This window comes from Macrotis lagotis, chromosome 2 (assembly GCF_037893015.1).
Source record: "Macrotis lagotis isolate mMagLag1 chromosome 2, bilby.v1.9.chrom.fasta, whole genome shotgun sequence".
In the NCBI taxonomy this organism is placed as follows: Eukaryota; Metazoa; Chordata; class Mammalia; order Peramelemorphia; family Peramelidae; genus Macrotis; species Macrotis lagotis.
This window is the reverse complement of record NC_133659.1, coordinates 34,621,881-34,641,047: the sequence shown is the minus strand read 5'-3', so window position 1 is coordinate 34,641,047 and position 19,167 is coordinate 34,621,881. Positions and strand designations below refer to the sequence as shown.

The window sequence follows — 19,167 nt, the reverse complement described above, 5'->3', positions numbered from 1 at the left end:
TTTCACGAGCAAAATCTTAAAGCTGGAAGGGATTGTGGAAGCTCTCTAATCCAACCTCATTTTTATAGAGGAGGAGGTCAGAGAGGTGGTGACTTGGCCAAGGTCATGCCAGTAGCCCATGGCAAAGCTGGGGTTCAGGTTTTTTTCTCCCTGTCACAAACTCCTAGGAAATTTTGTCCACACTCCGGCCTCCATTTTCTTATCTCCAACTCATTTCTCACCTTCCTCCAATTGGGCTTCAAATTCTGCCACTGAACAGAAGAGCTCACTTCAAGGTCACCAGTGATCTCAACCTCGCTACTCAATGGCATTTCCTCAGTCTCCAGTTTGACCTCTCCAACTTTCTATATTGCCATCCATCCTCCCTTGGCTTCCATGACCCTGCTCTCTCCTAACTCTCCTCCTATCAGTCAGTCTGATTGTCCCTAGTCAGACTAGGAAAAGCCTAGTTCACCTTCTCTTCTATTTTCTCTCACTTAGTGAGGTCTCCAGCACCCATGGGTTCAGATATCCCTCTGCCAATGACTTCTCTTTTAAGCTCTAGGCTCACACTTTCTCTTGGACAATTAAGATTAGACTGTAGGCTACTTGACAAGGAATGTTCCCTAGTGCTTATCACAATGCCTGGCACCCAGCAGGTGTTTGAGAAGTGTTTGTTGTCTGAAGGACTGATATCACTACCCATAGGAATTCCAAACTCACCACTGCCAAATCAGTTTTCCTTGTATTCCCTGCCCCAGAGCCCCTTCATCTGCCCAACTCTCCCATTTCTACCCAGATTACTACCCTCCTTCCACTCATCCAGGCCCCAAACCTCTGATCTATTCTTGGGCCCTCATTCTCTGTCTCTCTCATCCTACATTCCAAATGACTGACCAGCCATGTCAGCCTTCCCTGCACAATTCTGGGGCTGCCCCTTCTCTTCACTCACATAGCCACAGCTTCGGTGCAAGCCCTCAGACCCCAGCATCTTCACAATCTGGCTCCAATCCACTTCTCCAGTCTTATGACCCTTGAGTCACACACTTGTCAGATCAGCTCACTTGGCCTTGCTTATTTCCTATACACAACTTCATCTGCTGACTCTGGGTCTTGGCCCCAGGGTTTTCCCTCCTCAGGTCGACTTCTTAGACTACCTGACTCCCTGGAATCCCTACCTTGTCTCAAGCCTGACTCCCTGGAATCCCTACCTTGTCTCAAGCCTGACTCCCTGGAATCTCTACCTTGTCTCAAGCCTGACTCCCTGGAATCCCTACCTTGTCTCAAGCCTGACTCCCTGGAATCCCTACCTTGTCTCAAGGTGCTCCCACCTAAATCACCAGCTGAGGACTTGTTTGTACACAAATTGCATCTCTGACTCGAATGTAAACTCCATGAGAGAAGGAACTGTTTGGGGCTTAATAAACGTTCAATGGATGAAAGTGAATGGGCCTGGAACCACATAGGGATAGGCTCATCAGACCTTGGCAGGATTCAGACTTTCCTCTTCCCTTAGAATCTATCAGACCCAAAGCAGGACCCAAACTACCCCATTGGGCTGGGTTCCCCATAAATACTCCCCAACCATCTGCCTTAAGCAATCTGAAGGGAGGCAGCCAGAGGAAAGTCGGAGCCCACTAGTGGCAACGGGGGACACGGGGCTCAGGGATCAGCTGGGAGGGAGGTCTGGATTCCGGGACCTGGGAGAAATGGCCAGTGAAAAGACCTAGAGCTTGGGGTGAGGGGCTGAGCCGAGTTAGAGTACCTGGAGCTATACTGTGAGGGTCCTGCTGGGCCAGGGATAGCTTATCCTGGGGCAGGCAAAGTCATATCAGGAGGAAGCTAACGAGTCAGGGACAGGTGTTACCGTGGATAGGGCCCCGGCCCTGGAGTCAGGAGGACCTGAGTTCAAATCCGGCCTCAGACACTTAATAGTGACCTAGCTGTGTGGCCTTGGGCAGGCCACTGAACCCCACTGCCTTGCCAAAAAAAACCCTAAAAGTAAATACAAATAAAAGAGTCAGGGATTGGATAGAGAGTGCGTAATGGGGGCAGTTGTACCCTGAGGGCCCAGGGGTGTGGGGCGGGGGAGCAGGCGGCCGGGCAGCACGCCCCCCCATCCACTTCAAGCCTGCACCCCCTCTGCTTTTCTACCTTCTCCCCCTCCTCCAGCCCGGAATCCCAGGGATCTGGTTTCAAGTGTGGCCCCCGCCCTGCCCAGCCGGGGAATGTCTCCGCCCAGGCCCTTCGGGGAGCGAAGGAGGCGGGCAGCCCGAAGAGCTGCGGCCAATCCAGGGCCAGGCCCAGGAGTGGGCAGGGCCACCGCTGCCTGCCTGGCTTTCTGCCCCAGCTCACCTGAGGCCGCCAGGACAGGTAATCTTCCGTCCGGATTTTCCCTGGATTTGGGGCTCCCTTCCGGGCTCCCTGCCGCCCCAGCTTCGCGGCTGCCGTCCTTGGACCCCATGGCCCCACGCCTCTGCCTGCAGGTCAGTCCTCAGTGTGTCCCCTTGAGATCCCAGACCTGGGGGGGGCAAGTAGGAGCCCAGCCTACACCCCCCCCCACTTCTCTCCTCCGCTCCTGGACCAGTCACTGACCCTCCTGGAGGACAAAAGCTGTCCCGCCCCGCCCGCATCCCAGTGAGGGAGATGGGGGTGCTGGGGGGGGGGGTCGGTGGAGACAACAGGACAACTAAAAGTTCGCGCCTGCCCCCCAGAATTTCGGGCTCTTTCTGGGGAGCTCCATCCAGAGTCCCCAGCTAAATCGGGGCCAAGCGGCGGCGGCTCCCTGGTGGGAGCTGTCCAGGGGCTGAGCAGACCTTCGGGCCCCCGAGGGCGGCCCGAGCTCAGTTTCTCCTGCTCAGTGATAACCTCCTCTCCCCTCTTTGCACCGCCTCGTCCCCCTCCCCCAGCTCCTGCTTCTGCCCCCCACCCCCCACCCCCCCTCCCCCCCTGGGAGCCCCTCGGACGCCTCACCTTCTGCAGGCCAAACACTCCCAGTCCTTGCAATCCCCAGCCTAGAAGTCAATAAACATTTATTGAGCACCTACTGTGTACCAGATGCTGCTCGAAATATGCTGGGGATCCAAACAAAGATCACGGACCACTCTTGCCCTCAAGGAGCCTTCTGGAACGACATGCTCTGGCCCATCCGCGCCCTTCCTGGCGGACCGACCCAAGCACATTGATCCAGATGAGGTCTGAGGGGGCAAAGATAGCTGGGAGTCTCTTCTCCCTCTTCAACCATCCAAACAACAAATATTCCTCTCTGAGTGATCCAAAATGATCTCTTTTATAAAAGATTAGATTTTTGCCGAGGACCTGCGGCAAGCTTTTCAGCCAAAACAGTCAAGATACATCTTTCAAAATTACAATACTCATCGTGTTCCTGTGGTCAAGTTCACCCCATCCCCCACTCTCCTCCCCCCCAGTCCTCTCATTGCCATGAGACAGTCAGGCCTGGAGCCTTGGTCACTTGATTAGGTCAAGCATCTTCTCTTCACTGCAAGCACTAACCTATCCATTAGCCAATCTACAAACATTTATTTGGCACCTATTTTTTGCCAGACAAGTCTAACCAGGCCCTGCCCTCTAGCTGCCTATGGGGTGAACAATCTGATCAAATTCTAAGACTTTGAAATAAAAAGTAATCGTATGTATGAATGTGTTGAGGGGAAGGGGAGACCAGCACCTGGGGGGATCAGGAACAGTTTCCCATAGAGGGGTATTTGCATTTTAAGAGGTGATGCCCTGAGAGAGTGATTCACATCTGGGGATAAGAGACTGGAGATGGGGGAATGGCAAGAAAGCCATTTTGACTAGGATATGGTCTGTATGAGCAGTAATGTATTGTTATAAATGAATGAAAGAAAAACCTGCTAGAGTGAGAGAAAATTGTAGATTTATTCACAAATCCTGCAGGATACGGGTACCTCACCTGGCATGAGGCATGAGGCAGCATTTGAACATCAGATAATTTATAGTCTTCAGAAACTTTCCCCTCCTTCTTGGATTTTCATAGGCTCTCAGAGGTCCACCCATCCCATGACATGTCCCTAATATGATTCCCCCCCAATCATACAATGCATGATAAGCTGATGAGCCCCAATTATCATAGGAGGTGTGGGGGATAATATTCAATTACCTAATTGTGCAAAATCAATTGCATTAGGTCAATATCTCTAGGTCATTTCTTGACCACTTGAGAACTGGGTTCTTCTAATCTTGGGTTTATCATCTCTGCAATGGGATTAGGAAGATTCTCCCAGTTTTGTGATTGGCTGTAATGGATTCCCTAGAGACCCCCCTCCACTCTGTGAAGACCAACAAGGCCCTATATTCCTCACATGTATAATAAGATTTTACATACCAAACACCATGTGTTTTAATGGTGATGGTGAAGTGGGGAATGGGAGACCCCTATGTGCCATTGGGAAAAGAAAAAGAATAGCTCCTGCCCTCTTGGAGCTTCCAGTCTACTGGAAAAAATAGCATATAAATAAATAGGCCCAAGACATGCCAAGAATAGATAACAGCTAATCTTGAGGAAGAAGACTTTGATCCATGAAAGATAGCTCATTACCATAAATTTCTTGTCAATTAGGTTGGTCTGTACTTTAGTAGTATAAGCTGCTAAATTGTAAAAACCTGTTCATTTTAGGAGGCTAGTGCAATGGTCCAGGCAAGAGGTGATTGCTAGAGGGAAAGGGAAAAACCTCAGAAATGGAAAAAAAGTAATAGAAGTTTTGGACTAGCCTTCCCAGAGAATCTGAGACTTGGAAAGGTCACATTTATCCTAACTCGATTCCCCCACCATCACTGACCTACTCTTCTTAATGAGGAATGTGGTCTTACAATCTAAACACAAAAACTACCCTAGAGAAAGGGGCAGAGAATTCAAACAAAGCAAACCAATCTAGGGAAAAGAGCATAAAATTCAGACGAAACCAGATTATCTCTTTAGTCCCAGGAATTGAATGATTCTCCAGACATCACCAGATAAAATGTAGTCAGTTGAGTCTTCAACAATATCCCAGAAGTTTGCTTTGTCAAGGGAGGAGGGACACATAGTTAACCAAATTCAATCTATTATATTTTACTGAAGAAATCTCAAAACTTTGTCCCACACAATCCCTCCTCTTTTATTTTGATGAGATTTCTTCATGTTTCTGAGTTGGCCCTTAAATCTAAATAACAACTCCCAGATCACCTCCTTACTTCCTAGGGACCCTTTTAGATAAGCCCTATAATCACCATGATAATAGGTACTTTTCCAAAATTGTACCTCCTTCCACTGCAAGTTTTTATACCAAAGTCTTTAGAAAGGTCTTCCTGGCTCCAAAATTGATCAAACTAAATTCCTGATTTTGTGTCATTGGATTAACCCCAAGAATAGCTAATATACCTAGTGATGTTCCTTAAATTATTTTTCTGGCAAATGGCCATTTCCACACTTTCCTTGCAAGTCCATACTAACTCACAATCAGTTTCCCTTAATAAATGCCCCAGTTTGCACATCTTTACAAAGGATCCAGGTACCATCATTAATCTCACATGAGTCTGAGGCCACCTATCTCTAAGTTGTACAATCCAGGATATATGCACCCTGCTTCTGGACATATTCAGACATTTTCTGCTCCCCAGGTAAATATCCTGGCCAGTCAGTTATAAACAATAGTCACCCTGAACTGACTCAGTCATATGCCACTGGTGTTTCTCTCCTCTGGATCAGAATCCTGTGCCACAGTGCACCTCTGACCAGGAGCTGAGAATCTAGGTCAGACCCAGGGCTACTGCCACCCACTAATCTCTCTTTCTTTCTCAATGGAGAACATTTTCACCCTGCCTCCCCTCTTCCTTTCCATAAGGAGAAGGGCATAAGTAGGAGTATCATCCTTACAGAGTCAAGAAGAAGTTACAGATAAACAATGTACACATAGGTGAGAGATGGTAGAGATGGAACTGATTCAGTGTCTCTCCTCTCCTCTTCTCCCTTGGAGGCATCCAATGTCCTTCAGCATCCTCTGAATCTATTCCAAAAAAGTCCTCTCCAGCTCTGGTAAATACTTGTCTTCTGGTAAAGAAACTGCTTAACATCTTATTTCAGTTCAAAATGCATGTCTTCCATCACAAAACAATGAGATTCTGGAGCTTATTACAATTTATATTTTGCCTTACTGTCATATTGACACACATACTTCACTTTGAACACTTTTAACTTCCATTTGTATTTTATTACATGAGCAAACTCACAAGCTTGTAACATATACATTCAACAGCCATCTTTGTTCTAAGAGTACCCAACATCTGGTTTAAAATAAAACAATTTTAACATTTGTTCCCATTACAATGACTCTAACATCCTTAACCAAAATGATATTTTTTTCCAAATATTCCCATATTTTCCTTTTCCTGGTGTACTTATCTAACTCACATTCCTTTCCTTAAACTAGAATTTGAAGCTGTAATTATCCCAAGAATTTCCCATTCTTCTCCTTACCTAAATATCCCCTTGAACGCAAATACTAAGGAAACTTAATTCCTATCTTAGCATGTAGCTGATAGCAGGCGTCAGAGACAGGCACCTAACCTATCTCTGGCTATTAGATCCAATTCACCTAAACTTTTTTTAGTTTGCTTAGTAACTAACTATAAAGATCCAGGACATTAAAGGAAAATTCCTTTACAGATATAAGTATTGAATGTCAGTGTCCAGGCAGGTCACGTGGGTAAATCAAATGTCTTAGGTCAGATTTATTCCAGGTGAGATATTATCCAAATGTCATTTTGGGGAAATCAAGTCAAAGGGGTCCAACCTCAGCCATGCTGAAAAGTTGCCCCTTCGGCTGCCCATCCCTGTCACCTGACATCCTTGACCCATTGGCTTCCTTGGCTCCAAGAACATGACATTTTACCCAGTAGCATTTCTTTTTGTTGACCATCCTGGTATCTGACATAAGAGAAAATCAATTAAAAGTCCTGTGATCTCAAATGGTTGTTTTACCTAGTTAGAACTTCCAGTGAATACAATTCACTAAATTCCAATCATAATCTTAATGGAGTCCCAGTGAATGAAACCCCTACCAAAAGCTCGATTATCCTTCCTGGGTCTTTGCCTAAAACCTGGTATTCTAACTATGACTGGCCCTACAAGCCTCTTACTAGAGACATCCCTTTGTCTGAAATCATCTCTACTCTACCTGTATATGAAGATGGTATATCAGAATCCCCGTGGCTAGTGAAACCTCCTTCTAGTCTGTTGTATCTTACAACAAATAAATGCCTCCTTTGTCCAGGAGATTGCATAGAGAAATATCAAATTATCTTGTGTTTATATTTCCTATATTATATAGTGCTTTTACGCTAAAGCAAACAACCACTGCTTTGGCATATGGAGGGATCTCTTTCCCTTTAAGGTTCCTCTCCTGTCTATCCCCTCTCCCTCCACCAGTAGGCAGGCTCTCAGATGGACTCGGTCTAGGGTTCAAGTCTTAACAAGATGGTGGATGGGATTGAGACCACCACGTGTGCAACCCACCACCCCTTCCCCAACCCAGGGAGAAAGCATGGAATCTTTCTCAGACACTCCTAAGGATAAAAAAATCTTTCCTCCTAAAACTTCTTGGTCTTCCCCTTAAAGGTTCTTTCTTCTCTTAAACTCTTCTAAACTCTCCCCAAACCACAGCTTTTCTCTTTAAGAAACCCCCCTCCCTTCCCTTAATTCTGCACAACTACCACTGGCTGATTTCCACATGGGGGCTGCTGCACAACCACCTCCTTCTCCTCTTAGAATGATTTGTAAGCCACTTTACAAAGTTCCCAAAATCCATCTGTGGTATACAAAGTCAAACCTGCTCAAACCTTCTGTCTACATGCTTCAATCCATTTCTATACTTACTTCCTTTTCATTAGCTCCTCTTGACTTTAATTCATACTATTCTGAACTAGAATCACATAGTTTATCCAGCTATAGAAACCACAGATAGGATTCCACTTTTCACAATCCATTTTCCATCCCCAGCTTTTAATAGTTAGCATTTCTTGATTATAACTGCTAAAACCCTGGAGAAAGCAGTCATCCAAAAATCCCTTAGCCTAATCAGAACATTCTGTGTCCCTCCCCGCCCCTTTCTTCAAATGGAGTAAAGCTGAATAACCTTTACAGAGGGACAATCCTTTCTGGAGGGGGGGGCGGCAGTTGATCTATTCTTAAATCCTTACATGTCCCATAAGCTTCTGTAATAACCAACATTGCCAGAATCTAAACTGATAAACACCTGAAGCTTGTTACCATGTCATTCTGGGAAAAGATTAACTATTTAGTTTCCCCTATACTGGCATATCTTGGTAACCACATTATATACTTTAGGATTAACCTGACTCTCTTAACAACCTCTTTTTTTTTTCAAATTAAAATAGCATTTCTTTCTATGATAATATTCACTCTCTTTCCTGTTTCTTTTTATTTCAAAATAAGGTCCCTTTGAACATTTATTTTACTAATTCTTCCTGAAGTAATTTTCTCTCTTAGTCCTTTTTCTAAAAGAGAGTGGGGGAAAAACATTTTAGCACCACAGAATCATGGAGAACTGGGAAGAGAAGGGAACATAAACAGGGAAGGGGGGGCCCTTCTCATATCCATTCCTTTTTAATCAAACTAAAAATCCCTCTTTAAGTGCTCAAGAGACAACCTAGGAGTGAGGAGGGAGGTATCATATTATCTATTGTAACACAGGCAGAAAGCAGGCTCAAGGGAAGAGCCAGAGAGTTAGATAAATACTGCCTAAAAATCCAAAACAAAATGAGGCTACCCAAGGAACTCTTTAGGGGAACTTGCAAACTCCTTTCCCTATTTAACAAATCACACAAGTAAATAGACATTCTAAACACAAAGACAGACAAGGCACAAACACAGATCACACAAAATGCAACAGAATTTTCCAAACTGAATTTCAAAACACAGGCCAATGGCAAATTCCTGACGTCTCAGGAATGTAGAGAGAGGAGATTTCAGCCTATCCTCTGACAATCTCTTTATTTTCCCAGACAAGACAACAATACTTAATCATTTTCTTCTTACTTTTTCCTTTATATTTTAGTCTTATTTACCTGATTTGCCTCGGGGGAAGGCTTAGGACAGGGCCTTTCCCATTTTAAATATTGACAGAGACCTCTCAGGATCAAGTGCCCTTAGATTCAAGTCCCTTACAGCCAAACCAGAAGGGGTCACCCCCAACCCTCAGTCACCCAAATGGACCCTCCAGGAATCTAGTGCCCTCAGATTCCAAGGTCTAGGCTTACCCAAATGGACCCTCTAGGAATTTAGTGCCCTCAGATTCCAAGGTCTAGGCTTAATGTCTTTTGGATCTTTATGCATAGAGGTTTAAAGACTGTTCTTTGTCCTCACTGATGTCAGGTTCTTGCTGTGGATTTGCTGTTCTCTCTGCTTCAGGTCATTTGCACAGAGGGGAAACCAAGGCTTCTCAGAAAATGACAAACTGCCAGAATTTGTGGCAGCAGCGCTGTTTTGCCAAGGCCTGAGAAGCCAAGGTCCCCAATGGGCTTGCTATCCTGGTGACGAGCCCCCAAACTGTGTGGGACAAATGCCACTTAAATAAATTTCAGAGTTCTCTCAAGGTATGAAGAGAAGGCTTTATTCATGGGCCACAATCGATTAGAGAGATTGAGGCAAAAGCAAAAGGTTCAAGAATCACATTTATCCTAATTCGATCCCCCCCACCCACCTTACCCACCCTCATTAATGAGGAGTGTGGTCTTACAATCTAAACACAAAAACTACCCTAGGGAAAGGGGCAGAGAATTCAAAGAAAGCAAACTAATCTAGGGAAAAGAGCATAAAATTCAGACCCAAACCAGATTATCTCTTTAGTCCCAGGAATTGAATGATTCTCCAGACATCAACAGATAAGATGAAGTCTTTTGAGTCTTCCACAATATCCCAGAAGTTAGCTTTGTCAAGGGAGGAGGGGCCATAGTTAACCAAATTCAATCTATTATATTTTACTGAAGAAATCTCAAAACTTTATCCCACACAACTCCATGAGTTACCAAATAAAAGTGTAGAGAGAAGCAAGAACCCAGGACAAAGCTTGGGGACTTCCACAGTGAAGGAATGTGATATAAATGAAGGAATCTGAAAAGGAGTGGTTAGTCTGGTTGGAAGCAAAGAGAGGGTAGAATCCAGAGAAAAAGAGATGAAAAGGCTATCAATGTGTCAAAGACGGCTGAGAGCCCAAAAAGGATGAAGATTGAGAAAAGACCCGTTAAGAAAGATCACCAGTAACTTTGGAGACAGTGGTTTGAGTTGAATGTTGAGGCTGGAAACCAGGTTAAGAAAGGGTTATGAAATGAGTCAGAGGGGCAGCTAGGTAGCAATGGATAGAGCATCAGCCCTGAAGTCAGGAAAATCTGAGTTTCAAATCTGGTCTCAGACACTTAATGATTACCTAGCTGTTAGGGGTGGCTAGGTGGTGCAGTGGATAAAGCACCGGCCCTGGAGTCAGGAGTAGCTGGGTTCAAATCTGGTCTCAGACACTTAATAATTACCTAGCTTTGTGGCCTTGGGAAAGCCACTTAACAGCATTTGCCTTACAAAAACCTAAAAAACAAACAAACAAAAAACCAAATGATTACCTTTACCTAGCTATGTGACTTGGGGCAAGTCACTTAACCCCATTGCCTTGCTAAAAAAGAAAAGAGTCAGAGAAAGGAAGCAACAACAAGAATTTTAGACAGCTTTTCTGGGACTTTGTAAAAGGAAGAAGAGCTTGAGGGGATGGTAGGGTCAAATAAGTTCTGTTTGGGGTTTTTTCCCAGGTTAGGGGAAAGATAAGTGTATGTAGCAAAAGTATAGCCAGGAGACCAGGAGAGACTGCAGATTAGAGAGTGGGGCATGATGGGGAGATGGGGGTGGGGAAGAGAGACATGGCTCTGCTGGAGAAGATAGGATGCAACAGGAACATGTGCTTCTGGAGGATATTGTCTTGCCAAGAATAAGGGCTATCTCTTTTTTCCCCTCCCCATTGAGAAGGCAAGAAATATGATATCCATTCATACAAGTTATACAGAACATTTCCACATGTCATGTGGCAGAAAAATCAATAAAAAGAAAACTTTGAAATGTTTTAATTGAATTCAGAATTCATCAGCTCCCTGTAGGCTGAAACATGTTTCATTATTAGTCCTTTGGCATTGTCTGGCTCATTGTATTAGCTAAATCTTTCAAAGCAGATTTTCTTTACAATATTGCTGTTACTCTGTATAATGTCCTCTTGGTTCTGCTCTGCATCAGCTCATATATATCTTCCCAGGTTGTTCTGAAACCATTTCCTTCAGCATTATTTTTGACAAGGCAATGGGGTTAAGTGACTTGCTAAGTCTTAAATGTCCCCTGAGCTGCCTAGCTGCCCCTCCTCCAATCATTTTTTACAGCACAGGAGTATTCCATCATTTATCACAACTTGATTAGCCATCCCTTAATTGATGGGCGTCCCCCCAGTTTCCAATTCTTTGCCACCACGAAAAGGGCTGCTATCAATATCCTTGTACAAATCCTTTTCCTTCTCCTTTGATATCTGGGATACTGACCTATTGGTATTGCTAGGTCAAAGATATGCATAGTTTTAAAACTCAGAACTACTTCTTCAGAGATGGTGAGGAGAAGATATCAGGTAGGTCTAAGATGAGAGGAGAAGAAGAGGTAGCTTAAGGTGAATGGCCTCAATTTTCTCAATTAAAGGATGAAGTAAGGGTCTCATCTGAGAAGTGGAAGACTAGAAGGGAGAAGAGAAAGCTAGAAACAGCCATTGTGAATTGGAAAGGAGCACAATAGGAGTCAAAGGATGGCATTGCTGTATGAATGAGCCAGTTAAGATGCCTAGCAGATTCATAATGGACCCAGTCAGGACAGGTGGGTGACTTCTGATCTCTCATGGATTAATAGAATTGAGGATTAAGGACAGTATGGAGGTGAACTAGTCAGTTTCAAGATTAAGACTGGAAGAGAGGAAGGTGAAGCCACAGCAAGAAACCAAGGGAGACCGGGGAGGAAGGTCCTGGGGAGCAGAATAGGTGTCAGAGGAGTAAGGCAGAGGGAAAGATGGAATGATGGGAAGTTAGGATCACATAAAAGATTTCCAGATTTTATAAACACTTGTAGGTGACAGATCAAGGGTGTGATCATCACCAGGTGTGGCTAGGGTAGAGGTGTGAAGGAGGAAGTCATGGTAGTTGAAGAAACTGGGGAATTGGAAGGGCAGGGCATTTGAAGGAACATCAGTGGATATACTGGTCTCTTAATGCAGTGATAGAGGAAGATTGAGGCAGGAATCCAATTCCTCCTGAAAGAGGGAAAATTATTTTGGAGCTAGTGGCTACTGGGGTTTGGATTGGGTGACAAATTTGACTAGAGGAAGAGAGATTGCTGAACCACAGCACAGAAGGAGGGTCTGGAAATGGCAGTAGGGAACAAAGACATCTGTGCTCTGGGGAGCACAAGAAAAGGTGCAGCCACTCCTGAGAGGATGACCAGGGATGCCAGATCTTAGAGGGGAGCAAGATCTCAATGAATGCCAGAAAGGGGAAGCATCACTGGAAGAATGCTTCTCAAAGTCTCATCTTGGAAAGCCTAAGATTTTTTCAAGGGAGTCAATGAAATCAAAGTCAGTTTCATGTACCAAGACTTTCATTTTGAATATAATAACTATCTGTAGAAAAAATCCACATAAATAAAAGCTCTCAGGGATAGAGGAAAAGAGCAAATTTTTAAGAGTGTAAAGGGATCTTGGCCCCCTAAAGTTTGCTTAAAGAAAGAAGTCCAACATGAAGTTGTTTGTTCATGTACCAGGGCTTTCAGAGGGCCCTTTGCCAGGGAGCCTCTTACTGATTTTGGCATCTGGCTTCACCTGCTGTCTTCTATTGATCAGGAGCTCTTGGGCATTTGGTTTCAGATTCTAAGTGAGCATTAGGGATCCAGTCCTGAGTGTAACAACTAGCAAGAGCTTGCTATTAGCCAGGCCTGGGAGCCCCAGAGAGGGACTCTTCTCCTTCGGGAAAGGGAGTGCCAGGAAGGGTGTGGGGCTCTATCTCTCTGGGTGCTGAAGGGTTACACTGCAGTCCCATGGAGCTGGTGGTGACAAGAGGCGACTGAGGTCATAGGAGTGGTCTGAGGCTCAATGGGCCTTTATTCTTGGATCTGCTGGGGACACTGGTGGGAGCCCTGCTTTGGAGCTGTCCAGCTAGAAGCCCTACCAGCTTAACATGAAGGAGCCAGAACACTGGAATCTTGAAAGGTGGGGAAGAGGGACTGCTGGCAAGATGGAAGGGGAGAAAGGGCAGTGTTGTTGGGGAAGGGGGATGGTTCTGGAGGGAGCAGAGATCTTTCCGGGGCATCTCTCAGGAACCGCAAGCATGGATCTCATCTATGTCTCTGTCTTCCTAGGTGGCCATGGCTGTGCTGCAGACTGTGAGAAGGGGGGAAAGGCAATCATGAAGCTAAGCTCCTGAGACCCCGTGACTCTCCTTAAGTCTCTTCCAGGCCCCCTACCTGCGTTGCTCCACTCTAGTTCCAGCCTGGGCCTCAAGTGCAACTGCAGCAGATGGCCCACTTGCAAGAATCCCCTGGTCTGCAGCAGCAGGGGGTTCCCATGCCTGTGAGTGGGGTGGGAGCCCCAGATGCATTGGAGGACCATGTGGAACTGTGGTGGTCTCAGGAGCCACGGCGTGCAGCCCTGTGCTTCTCTGTGGCTGTGGGACTAGTGGCCGGCTGTGGAGCAGGTGGGGTGGCCCTCCTGTATTCCACCAACAGTCGCTCGGGTGAATGGCGCCTGGCCATGGGCACCGTCCTCTGCCTGTTGGCCCTACTTGTGCTGGTGAAGCAGCTACTGGGCTCAGCTGTGCAGGATATGAACTGTATCCGGCAACCCCAGCATGTGGCCCTGCTGCGCAGTGGGGGAGGAACAGACAGTCTTGTGGTCCTAGTCAGTGGCCTGGTACTGCTGGTCAGTGGCCTAGTGCTAGTTGGCCTGGCTGCTTCCCCCACTTCTGGCCCAGGACCCAGCCCCAGCCCCACCAGGCCCCTGGCCACTATGCTAACTGCGGGCATTGTCTTGAGTATCATTGGAGCCCTCCTGCTGTTGGGACTACTGCTGTATCAAGCTGGCATGGGAAGTCGCTGTCTCCTGCCCACCACAGCTGCAGGCTCAGGTCGAGGCCGGGGACTAAGGGGTAGCAGCATCTTCAGTATCTCTGGACGGCTGCCAGCCACACCCAGCGTCGCCAACCTTCTCTGACAGCCCTGACTCTCACCAGTGACCTCTAGGTCCAACCACCGCTGCCCTCCCACCTCACTGGCAACCTGCCCCATCAAGAGCCACCTTCCAGCTGCCGCTCTCTTGTCTCTACCCTTCAGTCTCCACCTTTACCTTCTGTCCTCCTCTGACTGCCACACCTGAACTCCCACCTCCAGGACCCTTCTTCAGCCCCTTCTCTGTTCTCCCATCTTTCATCACTAACAGGTTTGGCCTACAAGGGGTGTTGGTGAATGTGGTCTTTCTTGGGCATGTATGTTATCTGGGATCTGAAACCCCATATCTATGCTTATTTATTCTGTCCCTTTCCCATACACAAAAACTCCATCTTTCTTGGGGATCATCGAACCTTCCACTTTTCACCAACTCCCTAAAAGTAGCCAAGCAGAAAAGTCCTCCATCCCAAGTGAGACTCCCTCTGAATCCTTTAAAGGATATATTTGTAAATATTATCTGCATGGCATGTGAGTTAATTAATAAATGCATGCTAACTCCCTCCCCTATAACCTTCATCCCACTTTAGGGACGCCCTTTAATTTCCCTATACCAACTCAGAGATTCCCTTTCATCTAGATCAAGGACCCCCTGAGCTTCCCTATCTCACTTCAGAGATTCCCCTCTGACTCCTTCCATAGCTTAGTCTTACCCCCACCATGAGTCTGTCAGTTCAGAGACCCTGCCCCTCTGACCTTTCATCTCAGATCAGGTTCCCAAATAAAGGTGCTGGACCACACCGTGCATTGCAGTCCACGTTCATGAAGCACTCCCATGCACTGAGTTCTTAGGACAGAACTAGTTCTGACCCTGGCGATGGCTCAAAGTGATCCAGGTTGTTTCAAGGAGCCCCTTGGAGAGGTGCAAACCCAAGGCTTGGTGAAGCCTGAGGCATCCTGGTTGTGGAATGGAACTTTGAGACATCCTATCCAGGTGACCCCTTTTACAGATGAGAGCACTGAGATTGCATAAAGGAAAAGAGCCTGCCTAAGCCCACACAGGGAGCTGCTCAAATAGGTGGGATTTGATCTGATCCCAGAACCACCCCACCATACTGCTAACATTAATTAGCAGCAGCTTTATAAAAAAAATGTCAAGTTGTGTCCTCTGGGACCAAACAAAATATTAATGCCTTGACAACTTTTCACGTGTCTGATGGCAGCGGTCAGTCGGGCAGCCCCTGGGCTTTCAATTCTGGACACAAACCGTGTGACATTTGGCAGGTTGTTAGCTTTCATAAGCCTTCAGATTCTCATTTCTCAGGTGTCTGTCCACTCATCTCACAGGATTGTGAAATTGTGAAGATCAAAGAAAGTAATGGGTAGGGATCCAGAATAGTCCATAGCAGGCTCAGCATCCCCTGGTCTTCCATCCAAGCCTGGGCAGAGATGGCCCTGGCTGGCTCCTCTAAGTGCTCTGGGGCTTAGCAAAGCCCTTCCTAACCACTCTCAGATCTCTGATTATCTCCAGCTTCTCCAAGACCTCCAGAATCTTAGGGATCTCTGACAAATATTGAGACCTCTACAGTATGTATTATCTCTGACCATTTCTAGAGTCTCTGAGATCTCTGGGATTCTGAGGCTTCTCATGCTATTTATACTTAAGGACAAGATGGAGAGAAGAAAGTATAGTGCAGCTAGATATATACCTTCAGGAATACAAGTATCTAGACATGGAATCTGGAGGGCCTGAGTTCAAATCCAATCTAGCTGTAGGACCCTAAGAAATTCACTCAGTTTCTTCATCTGTAATATGAGAATAATAGTAATAGAACCTTCTTGACAAGGCTGTTGAAAGGGTCAAATGAGATAAAGCTTTGTAAACCTTAAAACATTGTTTAAATATTAGATATTGCTATTATCAGGTGACTTGACCTGTGAGTTGTTCTTCAATGGGTTAATATCAACAAGGAAGGAGGTATCCAGAAAAGAGCTCCAGGAATCTGCTATTTAACATTTTCTCTTTTAAAAGTTCATATTTTTTTTTTTAGGCTTTTGCAAGGCAGTTGGGGTTAAGTGGCTTGCCCAAGGCCACACAGCTAGGTAATTATTAAGTGTCTGAGGCTGGATTTGAACTCAGGTACTCCTGACTCCAGGGCCAGTGCTCTATCCAGTGCACCACCTAGCCGCCCCCATTTTTCTCTTTTAGATGGCAGGTTCATACTTTCAGATGCCATAAAACTGCAAAGAATAGTTAATACTGTGAATGGGAGGCAGGATCCAAATATACAGTATTTGGCTCTGGTATCAAATGGAATCTAATAAGATAAAATTATTAGGTTGATACAAAAAGTCTTGCACTTGTGTTTCTAAAAATAATTTGCACAATTATAGTATTAAGGAAAAAAATGACCAGATAATAGTTCCTATAGGGGAAAAAATCTGGGGGAACAGATAAGTGTTCAATGAAAATGAGCCAATTAAACTATTGACAACCATATGAGTAAACACTCCAAATCACTAATAAGAAAAGCGCGAATAAAAATAACTTTAAGGATTTACCTTATTCCAGAAAATTAGCAGATTGACCTAAGATGGAAATGGCCGCTGTTGGAAAAGCTGTGCAAAGACAGGCGTGCTAATGTAATGATGGTGGAGCTCTGGATTGGTCCAAACGAAATTTGGAATCATGCAAAGAAAGTGACTAAAATATCCATAGGTACTGCTAACCCAGAAATCACAATATAAGGAACATACTCTAAGAGGTCAAAGACAGAAAGATTCTACAGCATCAAAATATTCATTCTATTTTTTTGAGGTAGCAAAGAATTATAAACAAAGTAGATTCTCATCAGTGGGGGAATGGCTAAATAAAGGTAGAAAAATATAGTGGAATCTTGTTGGGCTTTAAGAAATTATGAACATGAATAATTCAAAGGAGCATGGGAAAACTTATAAGGACTTCTCCCTCTAGATTATTTCATTTGGGAATCTTATCCGCTCCTATGACCTCAATTATCTCTATCCAAAAGTCTCTCATATCCATTTGTGAAACCCTGACCTCCAGTCTCACATCTCTCACTGCCTTTTAGTTATCTCATATTGGGCATCTGGTAAGCATCCTAAACTCAGCCTGTTGAAAACTGAATTCATCTTTTCCTGCAAACCCTCCCCTCTTCCTAACTTTCCTCACACTGTCCTTGCCACCACCAATTTCCCAGTCGCCCAGGCTCAGAACTTAGGTATCATCTTTGATTCCTCACTTTTTCCCTGATTCCAATCTGTTGCCTAGTCCTGTTGATATTTCCTTCATAGCATCTCTCCTATGCCTCTCTATCTCCTCTGTACCCTTTGGTACAAGGGCTTCCAACACCCTTCATAACCAGTCTCCTTATGCCTTCTATAACCCCACTTACCTTTTAATCAAGGTGCACTGGCTCCTTGCTGTGGTTTAACTAAAACTCTCCATTCCATTGTTTTCACTCACTGTCTTCTATACTGGGACTGCTCTCCCTCTTCATCTCTCCAATTCCTAACTTCTTTTGGGGGGCTTTTTTTTTTTAGGTTTTTGCAAGACAATGGGGTTAAGTGGCTTGCCCAAGGCCACACAGCTAGGTAATTAAGTGTCTGAGACTGAATTTGAACTCAGATCCTCCTGGCTCCAGGGCTGGTGCTCTATCTACTGCTCCACCTAGCTTTTCCCCCCAATTCCTAACTTCTCTGGCTTTAAGTCCAAGATAAAATCCTCCCTTCTACAAGAAGCCTTTCCCCAATCCTCTTTAATACTAGAACCTTTTCTCTTTTGATGACCACCAATTTATCCTGTCTCTCTTTGTATACGATTGTTTACATTTTGTCCCCTTTAAATTGTGAGCTCCTTAAGAGCACGAACTGTTTTTTATTGTTGCTGGTTTGTTTTTTGCTGTCTTGTATTATCCATACTGAGTATAAAAGAGATTTTAATAAATGCTAATTTAACTCACTGATGTAAAAGTTGAGTAACCAGAACCAGAAAACTATATATATATATATAATGACTACAACAATATAACTGAAAAGAACCACAACAAAAAAAGGGAAAGTGAATGTTTGCCATTTTAATGAGTGGTTGGTCCTGGAGAAACGATGAGAAAATGCAGCACCCAGTCATCTGTGCAGAGGTAGAGGATTATGGGTACGGAACACTGCATATCTCAGTTAATATGTTGTTGCTCAGTTTTACTGAACCATTTTAAAATTTTTATTCTTTATGACAAGGCATTGTTCTCTGGGGAGAGGAGGAGGAAGGGTTATATTTGTAAATGAAGGTGACAAAAGAGATCAATAAAATTAAAGCACTCATTTGGAAGGAAATAGAACAATATAGAGAGAGTCAGGTGGGTGTTGGCTAGTTGCTATTCAAGGTGGTGATTACCTGAATAAACACACCAAGCACCACCTCTCACTGCAAGGGCTCATTTCATTGTTAAGTCTCTCCAGAGGTCGCCACCAGTCTGGGGCTTGGGGATCTCAGGTATCATTAGCTGCAGTAATTAACTCTCTAGTTGGTTCAGCCCCCTTCCCAGCCTGAGCTAAGTAAAATCTGTCCCTCGTGGGTTAGCATCCCGTGTCTCAATCTCCGTATATTTATTGGCTGAGATCAGAATTCTTGTAAAATGACTGAACGTTTCAATTAAATAGCAATATAACTATGCATTTAAAGAACAGAACCATTTTCAGGTCACTGTGGTGGAGGGATGGGCCCCTCCCCCTTCCGTCAATTGGAGAGGAAGTAAATGGTGGTGTTTTTCCATGACAACATTCAAAGAAAAGGGGCAGCCAGGTGACGGGGGCTGGACTGGTATAGTCACCCCGGCTCTTGTCTGCCCAGACTCCTGTCTCCTGCCCCTGCTTACCCCAAAGCATCTCTTCCCACTTCCATGCAGGATCCC

The 19,167-nt window shown here is 45.1% G+C and overlaps 1 protein-coding gene across 2 annotated transcripts; it reads left to right on the top strand.

Moving 5' to 3' along the window:
• The first annotated feature begins 2,348 nt into the window (after positions 1–2,348).
• TMEM125 (transmembrane protein 125) lies at positions 2,349–18,194 on the top strand. 2 transcript variants are annotated; one of them, XM_074221655.1, is made up of 2 exons: positions 2,349–2,465; positions 13,436–18,194. In XM_074221655.1, the coding sequence occupies exon 2, from the start codon at positions 13,593–13,595 to the stop codon at positions 14,283–14,285; it is 693 nt and encodes a 230-aa protein (XP_074077756.1). In that variant the 5' UTR covers positions 2,349–2,465; positions 13,436–13,592; the 3' UTR covers positions 14,286–18,194. The 2 variants fall into 2 exon arrangements, with proteins under 2 accessions (XP_074077756.1, XP_074077755.1); XM_074221654.1 differs by lacking the exon at positions 2,349–2,465 and adding an exon at positions 10,929–13,286.
• The last annotated feature ends 973 nt before the right edge of the window (positions 18,195–19,167 follow it).